General features: G+C 49.3%; 1 protein-coding gene across 1 annotated transcript in view; it reads left to right on the top strand.

Moving 5' to 3' along the window:
• The window catches only part of LOC105940651 (uncharacterized), a 73234-nt gene extending 68179 nt beyond the window's left edge, over positions 1-5055 (top strand). The window contains exons 9-10 of the mRNA XM_076886990.1: positions 2800-2895; positions 4535-5055. Coding sequence (XP_076743105.1) covers positions 2800-2895; positions 4535-4683 — 245 coding nt within the window. The 3' untranslated portion in view covers positions 4684-5055. The remainder of the gene's footprint in view (positions 1-2799; positions 2896-4534) is intronic.
• Positions 5056-17418: the final 12363 nt, after the last annotated feature.

Here is a 17418-nt window from a genome sequence, read left to right as displayed (position 1 = left end):
TTCCTGAGCACCTTGGAGGGCAGTTGGAAGTCTCTCAAGCGTCTGAGGTGGTAGAGACGCTGTCGGGCCTTTTTCACCACGGTGTTGATGTGACAGGACCATGACAGGTCCTGCGTGATGTGAACTCCGAGGTATTTGAAGCTGTCCACTCTCTCCACTGGGCACTCGTTGATGACGGGGGTCTGGTAGTTCCTCTCCTGCTTAGTGCTGAAGTCCACTATCAGCTCCTTTGTCTTACTGACGTTTAGAAGGAGGTTGTTCCTCTGGCACCAGTTCTCCAGATTCCTAATCTCCTTCAGGTAGGCAGTCTCGTTGTTATCAGAGATCAGGCCCACCACGACGGTGTCGTCAGCAAACTTGATGATGGTGGTGGATCTGGTAGTGGCCACACAGTCATATGTGTACAAAGAGTACAGCAGGGGGCTCAGAACACACCCCTGGGGGGCTCCAGTGCTGAGAGTGGTGGAGGCTGAGACATGTCCGCCCATCCTTACTGCCTGTGGTCTGCCAGTTAGGAAGTTGGAGATCCACTGACACATAGATGAGCTGAGTCCCAGATGCTCCAGCTTGGTGGTGAGTGTGGAGGGAATTATGGTGTTAAATGCAGAGCTGTAGTCTATGAAGAGCATTTTAACATAATTCCCCCTTCTAGTGTCCAAGTGAGTGAGTGATGTGTGGAGGAGATGAGAGATGGCATCGTCTGTGGAACGATTTGGACGGTAAGCGAACTGTAGTGGGTCCAGTGTGTCTGGTAGTGAAGAAATGATGAAGTCTCTGACCAGGCGTTCAAAGCACTTCATCACTACTGAGGTGAGGGCTACAGGGCGATAGTCATTGAGAGAAGCAGGGTGGGGTTTCTTCGGGACAGGAACAATGATGGACTCTTTGAAGCATGTGGGGATCACCGACTGAGATAAAGAGATGTTGAATATCTCAGTGAACACAGGAGCTAGCTGGTATGCGCAGTCTCTTAGGATACGACCTGGGATGCCGCCTGGTCCTGCTGCTTTCCTGGTGTTCACTCTCTTGAAGGCTCTCCTTACTTCATGCTCGGAGATGACGAGCACGTTTCCGGTGCTGGCAGTATCTTCCTGTCTGCAGCCGTTAGCGCCGCTAACACTAGCATTGTTGGAGACCTTAGCTGCAGCCTCGAAGCGAGCATAGAAAGTGTTCAGCTCGTCTGCCAGAGTCACGGCCGCGTTCGTCATACCGGTTGTTGGTGCTTTATAGTCCGTTATTGTCCTTAGTCCCCGCCACAGGCTCCTAGAGTCACTCTGTTGGAGTTGTGACTCTAGTTTCCTCCCGTAGCGCTGCTTCGCCTCTTTCACCGCCCTCCGCACGTTATATGACGCGGCTTTGTACGGGTCCATGTCCCCCGTCATGAGTCCCGTGTTGTAGGCAGCGGTGCGGGATCTCAGAGCGTCGCGGATGGTTTTATCCACCCACGGCTTCTGGTTGGGAAACGTTGTGATAGTCTTTGTCTCCACGGTATCATCCGCTAGTTTCCCGATGAATCCCACAACCGCTTCCGTAAACACGTTGACGTCATCGTCGGAGCTGTTTCTGAACATGCCCCAGTCTGCGTCATCGAGTGCGTCCTGTAACGCGGCCACCGATTGATCCGTCCAGCGCGCGACCTTCCTCTGAACCGGAACTTCCTGTTTCAGCCTTTGTTTGTATTTTGGCATGAGGAAGATGGCGGCGTGATCAGATTTGCCAAACGGGGGGCGGGATTGTGCCTTGTAGCCGTCCTTGACCGTAGTGTAGCAGTGGTCCAGTGTCCTTTCACCCCTGGTGGGGCAGGTGATGTGTTGATAAAAGTTCGGCGCTGCGCGTTTGAGGTTGGCGCTATTAAAGTCCCCCGTCACAATAAGCGCAGCGTCCCGGTGTTGTGTCTGGTGCTGTGTGAGTGCCTCATGCAGCTCGCATAAGGCGGTGACCGTGTCCGCTTGTGGTGGAATATAAACGGCACTTACAATGACCGATGTAAATTCCCGAGGTAGATAAAAAGGACGACACATGATGGACAGTAGTTCCAGATTTGGTGTGCAGGAGCGTGTGAGAGGAACAACGTTCGCACTGTTGCACCAGTTGTTGTTCACCATTAAACACACGCCGCCTCCCCTTGACTTCCCCGAGTCCCGTGTCCTGTCCATGCGGTGAACCGAGAAGAACTCGGCCGGCTGGATGGCGTGGTCCGGCACCGCTGGGTTCAGCCATGTCTCGGTGAAGCAGAGGAGATTGCAGTCCCGAATGTCTCTCTGGAACTTTATCCTGCCCCTGAGGTCGTCAAGCTTGTTCTCCAGTGACTGGACGTTGGCGAGCAGGATGCTAGGCAGAGGTGTGCGGTGTGCACGAGCTCTCAGCCTGTTCCTGACGCCGGCTCGCTTCCCTCTAGGCCGCCGCCGCTTCCCTTTGTTCTCCCTCGAGATCTCACTCGGCCAGCTCGGATCCGGAGTTAAAAACTTCGAATTGTGAGTACATTGTATACCAATAGAAACAAGAGTGTCACTGTCATACCTAATGTACCCAATGGTGATGATTTTGCCGATTTAGAAACGCTGAAAACTAACTTAAAAAACAAAGACAAAGAAAAAGTGGTCGGAGCAGTCGTGACGGCAGCCGACCTCACCGGCGCCATCTCGATATGTTTCCGGCGTTTCCTTGAACCCTGCAAAGACGACCTCTGAATGTTCACTCCTGTCAGTCTGACTCCATCGACTCAAACAGAATCCATACACAATGCCAATACGATATGATTTTAATCCAGAGGAAACTGTCGTGTTTTGTCTTAATCAGATGCTAAAACCAACATCAGAGATTACCACGGGAAGACGGCCGTTCAGTACTGGAGCGGCAGCGCCGACATCTTCGAGAAACCCGAGTCTCAGTCAGGTCTGTCCAACAATTATTATAAGAATCACTTTTTTAATGTTTTCATTACCAGAACCATGCTGCATGGGCTATGGAAGCCCATCTGTGCCAGTGAAGTTACTCTGTACCAGGCTCTCAAACTCGTGGCTCAGGGGCCGCAAGTGGCCCACATTACCCAAACATGCGGCCCATACACTGACGTGAAGAAATCGAATGCAGTTTGGTTTTTAAAATGACTTTTTGTTATAATTTAAAATTCTTATATTTAATGTCCAAAAAGCTTTAAAGTCATCACAGAGAACAGAAGCTTCTGGATTATTATTATTAACTGTTACTCATTAGTGAAGTTTTCTCTCCTGCTCTCTGTAGTCACCGCGTTTTGTCGTTCTTTTCATTTAAAAAATAAAGATGGAAACTCTATAACGCCAAAGGAAGCAAATCTGTATTTCACAATAAAAGCATGACCTACAGTCTGTGGAGTCAGTAATTATTGTTTCAGTGTCATTAGCAAAGATATTTTCAGACCTTTGCTAATCTGAGAGCGACTGCAGCGGCCGTGCTGGTCGCAGAGGTGGAGGCTGTTTCACGCTCTCCGTGTGGGCGAGTGGCCGGCGTCGGTGCATTTCCCCTCACAGAGAGTTTCTTCTGTGTGCGGAGCCAGTCAAAGCTCGGTGTCTCTGGTTGCAGATGGATCCGTCTGCTGCTCGATCACAGAGACAGTATAACAGGAGGGTTTAGATCTGTGCTTCGGTCAGGTTGGGTGTCAGGCACCACCTCTCTGGGGACATCTCAGGCCCTCCAAGGTTTGGAGGCCTATCTCCCCCTACCACCACTTCCCCTGCCAGTGGCGGACCCCCTCAGACATCGGTGCGTTGGTGGTTCTTTGTGTCCGGGGATGGGCGTCCAGGTACACACTGGCTCACTCCTTGGCGGCCGCTTGTCGGGGCCTGGAGCCTGGGGCTCGCTCGGGCCACTTCGGAGGTGGGGTGCCCCCGGCCTCTCGGCCTGGGGCTCGGTCACTCGGGCACGGCTGGCTGCCGGCGGAGCTCACGGGCGCGTCACTGCAACTCCCCCTGGCTTCTGCTCCGCGGCTGCTGAGTGAGCCCTCATCTGGGACTCTCCTCAGCTCTTTCTGGGACAGTGGCGCGGCTGCCCCTCTGTTGGTCTTCCTTGGTCTCTTGTGTTCTGGGGGCCTCTGGATGTCTGGAGTTTTGATCTCCTCCATACCTGCTTCACGCCCTGGAGGACGGGGCTGTGGCCCCCCCACACCCTCTAGCAGATCATTACATGAAGGAACCTTTTAAAAAAACAAGCGCGTCCATGCTCACAGGTGTACACACGGGTGATCACACCCACAAACTACACCCTTTTTGGCTCCTACCTCAAAGCACACTGTGTTCTGTTGATCTTATGTGCTGCACAATAATGTTTATAAAAAAAAATAAAAAAAAAGAGATCTGAGACTGACACATAAAAAAATGCTATTTAAAAAAAGATTATATATGCAGTGTAAATGCATACCAATACAGCTCTATTAGAGTGAAACTACTCGTTTAAATGAATACATAATAAATATATATACACAAATAAAAAAATTTTTAAAAAGAGATCTGTGCTTCGGTCAAAGTTTGACCTCAGTCGTGTGTTTTGTTCTTTTCAGGCGGGAGGTGTGTTCGCCGTCAGCGGACGCAGCGTTACGCTCTGCCGTCCTTCCTGCTGTCTCGCTCTCGCAGTCAGGGACAGCTCAACCTGGAGTTCAGGACGCCGCCTCAGTCCTCCTCCCACGACGCCTTGGACCTCCATGTTTAAAGTTGATCGCCCTGCCTGAAACCCGGTGACCCGCTCTGTCCCCGTTTGGGCCACGCAGGGTTTCTGGGCTTGGAGCCACAGATGGCAAAGATGGCCGCAGGAGGTGGATGTGAGCTGTGTCACTTTTAAAGAGCAGACTCAGACCTGAACACAAGGCGGGCCTCATTTTAAAGCCAAGGTTCATCAAGCAGAGGTGTCAAACATAAGGCCCGCGGGCCAGAATCGGCCTTGCAAAGATCCAAGGACGACATGAAGTTTGCTGATGAAGACCTGCCTCAAGTGATGAAGAACAGATAAAGAATTACATTTTTTTCACTCTCGACTGTAATAATGTGTTTTTATAGAAAAATAAAAACAGACGTTTTCTGTGAATCAACAGAAATATTCAATCTGAGCAGCGAGCCACAGAACCGCTCTGATTTTACACATTTCTTTCTCTTCATGTAGAAAATCTTCTTATTCACATATCTCAGGGATTAAGTGTGTGGAGTTTCACCAGGATGCATGTGTCCCACCGTGTTGAATCACTTTGACTTTTGCTGCTTTAAAGCAGGGGTGGGGAACTCCAGGCCTCGAGGGCCGGTGTCCTGCATGTGGCTAAATGACCTCCTCAACATGTCTCAGAGTTCTCCAGAGGCCTGGTAATGAACTAATCATGCGATTCAGGTGTGCTGACCGAGGTTGAGATCTAAAACCTGCAGGGTGGAGTTCCCCACCCGTCCTTTAAAGGAACCAAAGGCAAAATAATCCAGAGGTGTAGAATTCCAGGAACTAGGCATCGGATGCTCAGTACTGACGTGTCGATGCAGGAAGTGCAGATGCTTCCAGACTGTGCTCAAAACACCCGCATCGCGTGACCACGGTTAGTCCCGACAGGTGGCTTTTACCTGGAGCAGAGCTGGAGAGTACCTGTGTTTTCACCCAATAAAAATGTCTCGATATGACCTGTTTGAACTCTGTTCCTCCATTTTCTCTCAGAGAGCTTCGGTCCAAACACCCTCCTTCATTTGATCTTATAAACTGGTTTGTTGTGCATCGCTAACGCTGTAGCGGTTTGCTGGCGTTGGAGGGCCGTTGTGAACGTGGCGCTGACGGACCGGGACAGAAGTCGTTTAAAGGAAGGCGATAGCGCCGGCTCTGTCAGACACGCCTCACCCTCTCACTCTCTTTCACCCTCATAAATGTCTTCATTAGCTTCCGCTCCATTGGCCGGCTCATGGCGTTAAACTCATTATCTGCTTTAATAAGGCGGCGTTTGTGTAAGCGATAAGCAGTAAATGAGCGGGCTGGCGGAGGACACGCTCGACACTAATAACAAACCCTCGGAGTGAAATTAGCTGTGACTGAACAAGGGGCGGGGCTAGGCGAGCAGCGAGAGGATCACGTGATGCGTCACAGAAACACCTCAGGGGTGTGACGTTCAACTTCTGGAACCCTGCTAAGGGGCGGGGCACGGAGCTTGGAACAGATGACCATATAAGGAAATGTGCAATGAGCTGCTTTGAAAGAATGAGTAGTTATTTTTGAGGTTGTGTGCAGATGGCTTCCACCACACCGCTGTGTGCTCAGTATGAAGGCATGCACCGCTGTCTCCTTTGATGATGTCAGCTGTATTTTTAGGCTTCTGATTGGCTGCAAGCTGAAAAAAAAACATTTCATCGTAGTGTCGCTGCTGCTGGTCATCGCAGTGATGTTCAGATAAGTTTAAAACAAAGTGGACGACACAGCGATGGACACGTGCACCACCTTCCATAATCCCTGATATTTCAGCCTGTCTTGTGCACGGTGTAAGAGCACGTTCGGTTTATCGACAGCTGACAGAAATCTTCGCACTGTGACGTCATTGCTACCCTCCATCTTCCTCACACCACTGCTGCAGTGCGCACTGACAGCGCTGTGCCCCCGTCCTGATGTTAATACTAAAGAGTGTCCTTTATTTAAAAGTGCTCCAAACCTCACGGCCCTGCGTGCGGGAGTCAGTATGAAATCATGAAATCACTGTGATTAATCACAAAGAGCTGAGTTCAGTTTCACTGCCGCACTCAGATCACTGACAGATGTCAAACAGCCTCACGCCACCATCTAACAAAGTCAGTGACATCATCAGCCCGAAAGGTCACAGAGACAAAGGCTTCGGGACTGCGGTGAACCACGGAGAGAGCCACACGTGGAACAGCGCTGAGGTTTCCCAGGAGCGCCATCGCCGAGTGTCAAACATACCCCTAACATGTGACCCGTTTTACAGGCGTGGGTTTCTGCTCAGAGTGGGTGTAGCTCCACGCAGACGCCTGCCGGGCCCGCGGACTGATTTATGTGCTCCATCCAGATGTTGCTGAGAGAAAGTGACACAGACACTCACGTCCCTCCTCTGAGACACCGACCTCTGAACTCTGACCCCTGTCTTTTCCCACTCTTCTCACAAAGCCGGTTGAGAGAACACGTCTGCACTGTGGTGATGACCTCGGGCCCGATAATAGAAGCAGAGCCGTTAACTCGCCGTCGGCTCATTGTTGGGCCCACAGTGGCTGTTGCCATGACGGCCGTTCAGTCGGAAACGAGGCCTAACGAGCTAAGCGTCCACATCAAAGACTCGCACGCAGACGGCGAGCAGCGGCGCCGCCTGCAGCCCGTCAGCACAGGAGGTTAAACTCAGGCGTGGACTAAAGAAAGAATAGTTTTCTCACTCTGCAGATCCTCACAGAGCAAACAGAAACATATCTAAAAGTTTTCATCTCAGCAAATATTCAGGATTTTAATTTTGAAGGCTTTTCATGAACTTCTTCAAACGTGAGATTTGTCTCTGATTATAACATTCACACGTCGCCTCAGCAGGCCCGAGAGCGGCTGCAGGAGAGTCCGACTCCAGGAAGTGTAAAGAAATGAGGGCTGGCTCGAGACTTTTGCACAGCACTCTTTATTTCAGCTGAGTTCAGGTATAATGTCTCTGCAGCTCGCTGACGTGCCTCACGGCTCGTCTCACGTCTCCGCCGTCGGTGGCATTCTCGCCTCCGTCAGCGAGCTGCGCCCGGCTGCTGTCAGTCAGCGGCTGCTGGAGTCGTGTTTCCTGCTGTAAAGATGCCCAGCAGGCCTGCAGGGAGCCAGGAGCAAGGCTCTTAATGAGCTGCGGCCCTGATTAAAGAGGCCGGCCGCCATTGCTGCTCGCTGTGACGGGAGGAAGCCAGCTGGCAGAGACGTAGCATCGGGCGCCGCAGGAGAAAATGACACTTTCAGAGAATAACTTTCCACACAGAGCAGCGGTACTCGATGTATGAGTGCTCACAGCACTCCACAGCCACCTGGAAACGAATCGGACACCTGATGCTGAAAATCTTCATCATAGAGCTAAAGTTAAACTTTGATCCATCAAAGATGGGACCCCAACAGGAAGTCCCCATTGTAGGCCATGTTTGTCACTAATCTTGAACGTGGTGTCCACGCACATACGCCAGTCCGGTAGCTGTAGGCATGGCGCCACCTGATGGCAGCAGAAACATCATGTTTTGTACTTTGTCCCGTTCTGCTGCGATGCTGGACTTTTGCTTTGTTCTGTGTGTGTTGAGTCCTCCCACAGCGTGTGCTGCACCACGATCACTGATGACAGATTTAAGTGTATATTTGGTGGATGAGACAGATTCACACAATTCATTCACTGAAGTCAGTCACGCCTGCAGTGAGCTTCTGACCTCAGCCGTACGTCAGGGGTGGAGATGTCTACTGTGTGCATGTACTCAGCATTAGTTGATAAACACGTGACATACAGCAACATTACCAGGTGCTCTCTAACACCACATAGTGGCCACAGCAGGTGTAACAGGCTGTCGGTGGTCCCGACAGCGTTGCCCTGGAAGTGGTTCCCATCACAGAGCTCTAATGGTTCCCAAATCCAGGTGCTCCACGGAGCCGTAAACGCTGATAGGAGACGAAACGGCTCCATTACCGCTCGGCCTCTCAGCTTAACGCTCTGTTTTAAGCCACTCCGGTTTTTAACCGCTGACTGACAGACGAGCCGGGAGGCATCACGGCGTCACGGAGCCAAACTCAGGGAGGTGCACCTGAGACAAGCAGATGGTCTCTGCCCTCAACACTCACCGTGACTCTGAAGACGTACCGGGACACTTCAGGGTACAAGCAGCTCCAAATCAAACAAAGAGTTTGATAAGAAGCTTCAGTAAAATGATCCGTGTGGCCGTTCTTCCAGGAGACCAATGATCATGTAAGAAACTGCATTTACTCCAAATCCATTAAAGCTGCAAGAGTGTGCAGAATTCTGGCTCCCAGTCGAGGGAGTCACCGTGACACCGAACTGTACGACCAAAACGCTTCCTGTAGCATTTATTCTCCTCACTTCCTGTCATGTGGTGTCTTTTCATGTTAAACATGTCCAAGTTTCTAACAATGAGCTCAGTCTATAAACAGTCATCTCTGAGCCAAACTGAACCCTCAGTTTATCACAGTTTTTTCTGCTTTTTGATCTGTATGATGTCATAGAGAGTCTATCCTTCTATATATTTGGCCAGCAGAGGAGGGGGTGAGCTGCTGACACGAGTTTAGGAATGTCACGGAGGTCTGGCTGCTGGCCGAGGAGGTGAAATCCATCCCAGGATAACGCCGTCTGCAGCCCGCTCGTTTAAATATCAGCCACAGACGTCCTGACCGCTGCACACGGAGCTCACGGCTGTCAGCCGTTTATTAAGGAGCTCCTAAACACTCTTCATGTGTAATAACAACGATAATAACAACTACATGCAACTATGCATCACAGTTATTGTGGTTAATCGTTCATTCATGAATGTGACACATTTTTGCAGGGTTCACACGGGGTCACAGGGGGTCACGGGGGGTCACGGGGGGTCACGGGGGTTGCAGGTGAAAAGGAGACCAAACCAGAGCTTAATGGTGAAGTAAAAAAAACAAAAACGATCCCAGTTAATCCATTTCATTAATAATTGAAAGACAAAATCATGATAGAAATTAGAACGTAATTAACTGCACCACCCACCTGAGGTTCAGATTTCCTGTCTTTGAGCGACAGCCAATAGGAAGAAGCGTGCCACCCCCCACCCAGCAGATGCCTTGGTCCATTCATTTGGCTTCCTCGTTTCCAGGAGGGCCACTGTGGGAATCAGACTGGGACAGTGTGGAGTGGCACTGAGTAATAATTAAAAGCAATAATATTGATAAAGACAAAGATGTGGCAGCACAGGTGGGGCACAGGGGCAAAGGGAAGACACCACAGAAACAGTGATGAAGCGTGAAAGCAGCAGAGACGTCACGTGTCCAAGTATGTTCTTCTTTAAGAAGGTCACACGGGATTAAATACGAGCCAGCAGCTGTTAGCAAAACACCGCAGGACGAGAGGACGCAAGTGATTCATTAAAAGAAACACGCACAGAAAATCATCGTCCTCAGTGTTGCATCCTGACATGTCCCAGTCTCCCAGCGTTCCCATTTGTCCTTCCACGCTGTTCTTTCACCATGGCGTGATCAGGTCAGGAGCGTCTGCGGTGAGATCGGTTATAATCTGATCTTATAGTTCGGCGTTTCTCAGCAGGTGTGGGATCGAAGCCACCCATGCAGCTCGTCCACGTCCTCCTCCTCCTCACGAGGTTGGTGCCGGACCAGATGCAGCGGCGGGCTGGAGGGTGCGAAGGTTCTGACACACAGTCCAGAGTCTCGTGTCTGGTGTTTCGTTGCATCACTGGTGAACCTGATGCTGCTGCCAGCTGCTGAAGAAGAAGACGAAGCCTCCTGATTTGTTGCACCTGGCAGTAGCTGGCAGGTAACTCAGGAAAGAAGTGTCAGATAAAGAAGGATTATTTTAACTGTGAGTCATGCAAAGCTGCTCTGACAGAATCCAGGTGAGCAGGTGGATTTAGCTTGGACTTACTGACTGTAGAGCTGTGCTGGAGTAAACTGGAGACTCTGAGTGATCTCAGAGCTAACTGTCAGCTAGCTTTGAGACATTTAGCTTTCACACACCTGGAGAAGGTGTTTATGGTCAGATGAGGGCCTGCAGAACACGTGTCTGTACTGATGACGTGTGGAGAGAAAAACACTTTCACTTTGAGGGGGATAAAGGGCTGATTTCCAGACGTTCCATTAAACACCTGCAGTGACACGAAAACTCACAAATTCAGAGGACATTGAAAGCGAGGAGGTCAACGTCGTGAGAGCGACGGCGGACTGCGGTTAAAGATCAGCTTTGCTTTGTTTTGCAGGAAACTCAGTGGAGCATGTGATTGCAGAGCGGCGGTCAGGCCGGCCCTCGGCTGATAAATATCCCCATCCAATTACAAGATGTAATAATTCTGCACTCAGGTTGGTAATGAGCTCTAATGCCGGGCCCGTGCGATAATTCCCCCGCCGGATGCCAGCTTGATCAGATGTTGAGCTTTGTAATTAGACTGGCAGAAAATCATTATTTGGTGTTCAAATAGAAAATGAGGTTGGTGAAAGTCAATCTGGCCCGGCTCTGTGGAGCACAGACAAGAATTTAATGATTTAATTACAGTTGTAAGCTCCTCGGATGAGACTTGAGTTGAGCCGAGGCTTTGGCCGAGGCCAGCAGAGGAGGGGGTGAGCTGCTGACACGAGTTTAGGAATGTCACGGAGGTCTGGCTGCTGGCCGAGGAGGTGAAATCCATCCCAGGATAACGCCGTCTGCAGCCCGCTCGTTTAAATATCAGCCACAGACGTCCTGACCGCTGCACACGGAGCTCACGGCTGTCAGCCGTTTATTAAGGAGCTCCTAAACACTCTTCATGTGTAATAACAACGATAATGTTTGTGTCTGTGTGTGCCTGTATTTCTGTGTCTATATGTCAGGTTGGGTGTCAGGCGCCACCTCTCTGGGGACATCTCAGGCCCTCCAAGGTTTGGAGGCCTATCTCCCCCCACCACCACTTCCCCTGCCAGTGGCGGACCCCCTCAGACATCGGTGCGTTGGTGGTTCTTTGTGTCCGGGGGTGGGCGTCCAGGTACACACCGGCTCACTCCTTGGCGGCCGCTTATCGGGGCCTGGAGCCTGGGGCTCGCTCGGGCCACTTCGGAGGTGGGGTGCCCCCGGCCTCTCGGCCTGGGGCTCGGTCACTCAGGCGCAGCTGGCTGCCGGCGGAGCTCACGGGCGCGTCACTGCAACTCCCCCTGGCTTCTGCTCCGCGGCTGCTGAGTGAGCCCTCATCTGGGACTCTCCTCAGCTCTTTCTGGGACAGTGGCGCGGCTGCCCCTCTGTTGGTCTTCCTTGGTCTCTTGTGTTCTGGGGGCCTCTGGATGTCTGGAGTTTTGATCTCCTCCATACCTGCTTCATGCCCTGGAGGACGGGGCTGTGGCCCCCCCACACCCTCTAGTAGATCATTACATGAAGGAACCTTTTAAAAAAAACAAGCGCGTCCATGCTCACAGGTGTACACACGGGTGATCACACCCACAAACTACACCCTTTTTGGCTCCTACCTCAAAGCACACTGTGTTCTGTTGATCTTATGTGCTGCACAATAATGTTTAATATTTAGTATTTACTGTCATATTCCCATATATCATTGTGATGTTGTTTATTCTATTACTCTTGTTCTCTTCTGCTTGCTTTCTTTTTTCTTTCTCAGCAGGTGATCCAGGTGATTGATATATGCTTTTTTTTCTCTGCCCGTTCTGTTGGTTTTTGTCTTTTGCCCTTCTCCCCCGTCCCTCTTCTCAGCTGTTTCTCTTTCCCTCTTTCTTTCTCCCCTTCTTTCCCCCAGTCAAGTCTGTCCCGTATTCAGTAAGTGAAAATAAAATAAACAATAAAAGGTGAATCAAATGGACCATTACGGCAAGGCTGGGATGGTCAGTTTGGTAAAGTAAATCCGTTGGGCATCTTTCTTTGCCTTTAGACAACAATTCTGATGGCAAAAGAGCCAAACGGGACAGGCCAAAAAAAAAACAAAAAAAAAAAACAACGATAATAACAACTACATGTAACTCCGGTATTCATGTATCACAGATGGTTTTAAATACTGATATTAATAATAAGTTCACTGCAGCTGTGGAGAACAGACACAATGCTGCCCAGCTCACCTGTCTCAGGTGCCTTCTGCAGGTATTTAATCAGCTCAAACTTCTGCATGTGTTCAAGCTTCGTTGGCTCAGGTAGGTTCCACCTCCTGCCTCCTTCCTGGGACAGTTGGTTCACCTGTGTGATGCTGTAGTTACTCTTCAGGTTGTGTTTGATCCGTACAGTGGGCCTGTAGCGCGAGTCGAGGAGCCGCAGCTCGCCCTTCTCTTCTTCTGCAGAGGCTTATGGAGCTTCTCCAGCCTCGTTACTAATAATCCATACTGATTTAAAGTCTTTGTGTTTTCTCATTGATAAAATGTGAGTGAATAAATGGAGACAAATGAAAGAAACAATTCCTCAGAGCAACCTGTGCAATCCTGGTGGGAGGCAACCTGTCTCCAAACCGTGGTGGCAGACGGACTGCTGAAGGTTTGTCTACGGTAGTAAAGCCAGCAGGCGGCCAACACGTCACCGTCTGCTTCTTGAAGAGTTCGAGTGGCTGCACACGTCAAGGCAACTGCTTCAAAGACAAGTTCATGGCGTGAGTGGCAGGAAGGCTGGACGTGCTGCAGTCTGCACTCTCGTCCTCGGCCTGACCACAGCTGTGGTAAGTTACATTTCTACAGCAGCTGCTTTCAAACTGGAACTTGAACTTCTCCAGTTCATTATTATGTTTACAACGTCTATCCATCCACAGTGAGAAAGCAGACGCTCCCAGTGTGGACTGGTTTATTCCTCTGAGTCTGTCAGCAGGCGCAGCTGGTATCGTCCTTCTCCTTTTTCATCATCACTGAGGAAGGCAGGAAGTCTGAGCTCTAAATATTAATGGGCGTATCGATACGGCCGTGCGGCCTTTAGAGCGTTGTGAAAACTTGAACCTGGTAGGGAAACAAAATGACTGAGGTCCAGGCTGCAGAGGTGCATCCAAAATATAAAATATGAGGCGGTATCGACCCGACGTCCAGCTTCACGTGAGCCAGAAACAGCTGCAGGAAAGCCAGTGTTGCAGTGATGAGAGGGAATTTTAAAGCTTTATTTTGGGCTTCTGTTGCTGCACACAATCAGCTCAACATCTGCGCACAAAACATACGAAACCAGGTGAGCCTCGAGGTTTCCCCCGTGCTGCGTTCGACGCGCCTCGTTAGCAGAGATTCAGGACTCTGTTCATTCACTGGATCAACGGCTGGCTCCGGGTTTCTTCTGCTGTCAGAAGATAAGCTGTTGGTATCTGAGTACTGACTGAGAGAACATCGGATAATAACGGAGCGAACGTCAGACTGTGACCCTACCTGACCGAAGCCAATGAAAGTCAACCGCAGCAGCGAGGAGGAGGATGTAATGAGCAGATGTCAGAACTATGAAACTTTATGTCCAGATGCATTTGGACTTTATTTTGTGCCTCTCGTTTCTCTCCATCCACCTTCAGCTTCCCGTTCCCTCTGGGAATGTTGAGGTTTTCCAAAGCCAGACTTCTTCTTCTTTCAGCTGCTCCCTTTGAGTGGATCATCTCCTCCTATCCCAGCATCCTCCTCTGTCACTCCAACCCTTCGCTACATCCATGAACCTCCTCTGAGGTCTTCTCCTCCTGCCTGGCAGCTCCATCTTCATCCTCCACCCACATGCTGAATTCCCAGGTCACACTGAAAGCAGCGCTGTTATGGGGTGTGTGGAGATGGTCGGGTGTCTTGTACACAGTATTGTGTGTTTTATATGTGAGCAGGTGCAGCTGTGTGTTTGTGTTCTGTCTGAAGAACAGAAATCTTCTGCAGCTGTCATAAACGTCCACCCGACGTCTAAATACATGACCTGGTCCAAAGTTGACCCGTGACCTGCACGTCTACCTCCAGTCCAGTCCTGACAGACCGATGCTCACATTTGTTGTGTCAGTATTTCTCCCAGCAGTTTCTTTGTCTTTGTGGATTCTGTGTCTGTGCGCTTCGTTGTTTTACAGACTCAAACCTGACTGATCGATATTAAAGATGGCTAGCCCTGCGCCGTCATGAGGTCGGCATGTGAGTTAGCACTCGCTCTCCAGTGCTGAAAACTCATCAAAAGCTGTAGGGCCTCTGCAGCACTCAGGTATTGGGGAGAATGAAGATGCCACTGACCAGAGGTGGGACCAAGTCATTGTTTTGCAAGTCTCAAGTAAGTCTCAAGTCTTTATCCTCAAGTCTCAAGTCAAGTCTCAAGTAATGTCAGGCAAGTCAGAGTCGAGTCTCAAGTCACTGGTGTAAAAGTCCGAGTCAAGTCACAAGTCTGAAACTTTGAATTTCAAGTCCTTTCGAGTCTTTAAAAAAAAACAAAAACGAAAAAAGAATGTTGCAGTTATGCTAAATGTAAATATTAGACCATGTAATTTTAAAATCTGGGTTTTTCTCAACACATGACAAAATAGTGAACTTAGAAAATATACACAAATTGTGAAATTGCACCTCTTTAAAATGCAGCTCAATTAAACCTAGCTCCAAGAATAATTTTCACCGACAGTTCTGAGATAAGCTGCATGTTATTCTTGGATGCGGTTGTAGGACCAGCTTTGAAATCGCATGACAAAAATATCATACACATTAAAAAAAACTGTATCACCAACGTAGCCTGGCCAACATTTGCTAGTTAGATGAAGTCAGCTATCTCATCGTAGCATATTTATATGCATATTTATAATCATACGGTTCTTGGAGTGAGTGCATACACTCATGAAGTTTAGTAACTTCAGGTCACTGCAACAAGCCCAGGTACAGTTTACCGCCGGATGGGTGCAGGACCTTGAAATGCACCGAACGAAGGACCATCGTACGTATCATAAGTTTACCAGTCTCACAAATCGTCGTCATAAATACACATTCCTTAACCGTTTATTAATAGGACCTTTGAGATCAACGGTAATTAATTAGTAGTGGAAATAATTTCTGGTACCCATCACAGAAATGTAGCAGTGACAATAATACTGTATGCTGTAATCGTACTGGACAATTAGTGATACAAAAAACCTGTTTTATCCTGTGAATAAAAGTATATGTTTTTGTCAATGTACCATAATAACAGAAGCGAAACGCAATATTGTGTCAGGACAATTCACTATTTATGCACAATAAATAAAGGAGCATAGCGCGACAATTTCTGTTCAGCGCCAGACTTGCTTGTAACCTATATCACTAATTATGTTATGAAAATGACGTATTAACTACTAAAAAACACTGACCTTTGTGGAAATGCTTGGAGCAGACTAACCTGTGAGCTGGAGTGTTCTGGGACGTTATATTTGGTCTTTGAATGGCTGCAATCCAGACCATCCGTCGCGTCTTTGTTACTTCGGAAACATGGCTGAACAATTTCTCTTCAACGACGTAATCCGATAACAACCGATCTCTTTACCCGTCGGCTTCCCGTGGCTGTCATGCGACCGGCTATTGCAGTTAATAATACAACGGCTTCTTGACATTTTTGTGTTTCTTTTTATCGCTGTGTGACTGATTTCAATTGAAAGCCTGCGTGCGCTAGTACCGCTTGCCACGAGTTCCCAGAATCCTTTGCGGTTCTACCCGTGAATGACGTCACATTTTCAATCTCTATATAATATGCATGTTAAATTTTATATTTGGGGTGAAATATCAAGTCTTTTCAAGTAAACCGGTTCAAGTCCAATTCAAGTCCCAAGTCATTGGTGTAAAAGTCCAAGTCAAGTCACAAGTCTTAGAACATTTTTTCAAGTCAAGTCTAAAGTCATAAAATTAATGACTCGAGTCTGACTCGAGTCCAAGTCATGTGACTCGAGTCCACACCTCTGCCACTGACTCTCTCCTAAACCCAGCAGGACCGTTCAGTCCGTCCGTCACCTCTTTAGGGGACGTGTATACGTAGAAACTGGTGTTTTGAGTTCTGCAAAGAAGTTTCATTAAACCAGCCTGCTGCATCACTCTTTACTTGGATTTTGGTCTTTGAATTCAGCCTCTGCAGGTTGATCATGTTCTTCAGTGCAGATATCAGCACGGCTTTCTTCCACTGATGTGTTTGAGCAGTTACGTTGGATGTGACGCGCTGCCTTCATGTAAATCCTGCTTAAAGAAGCATCGACGCTCTCACTACAGGTGAGGCAGATTTACAGGCTTTTTCATTGCATGAAACTTCATCTTCTGTGTGTAATCAGCAGACTGCTTCCTGCAGTGACCTCACACACCGGATACCCCCCCCCCCCCCCCCCGAGCAGGATGAGCAGGTAGTGCTGGGTTTACGAAACACTTGCTGTCGGCGCGGTGACCTTTATCCCCCAAGTTGTTCCCGTCTGGGCTGCTGGGATCTTCATGCAACCTGTCCATCTGAACTTTGCCCAAAACTACAGACGCTGAAGCCCTCGGCAGACTCCGATATGGATTCACCTGCTGAGGAAAACATGCTTTCAGACAGCCGGCCTCTCCCGGTGTCTCTCCTCATTTATTCATGCGGTTGCTGAGCAGCAGCGTGAAACTGTGGACATGTGGATGAGAGGCGAAGGCCATGAAATATTCACCCAGACAATAAACAGTCCCAGGACGGGCCCGAGGAGGAGGAGGAAAACACGAGGATGAAGAGAGAGCGAGAGCAAACGGATCCTGTTTTTCCAGGAAGTACAAAAGGAAAAACAACTCGGTGCAAATTCCCTTCACAATAAAACCAGCCTGTAAACAGAAATAAATCGACCGCAGGAAACCAGAAACAAAAGAGAGAAA

This window comes from Maylandia zebra, linkage group LG7 (assembly GCF_041146795.1).
Source record: "Maylandia zebra isolate NMK-2024a linkage group LG7, Mzebra_GT3a, whole genome shotgun sequence".
Taxonomy (NCBI): Eukaryota; Metazoa; Chordata; class Actinopteri; order Cichliformes; family Cichlidae; genus Maylandia; species Maylandia zebra.
Note: the sequence above shows the minus strand (reverse complement) of the source record. Positions and strands in the feature narration are given on the sequence as shown.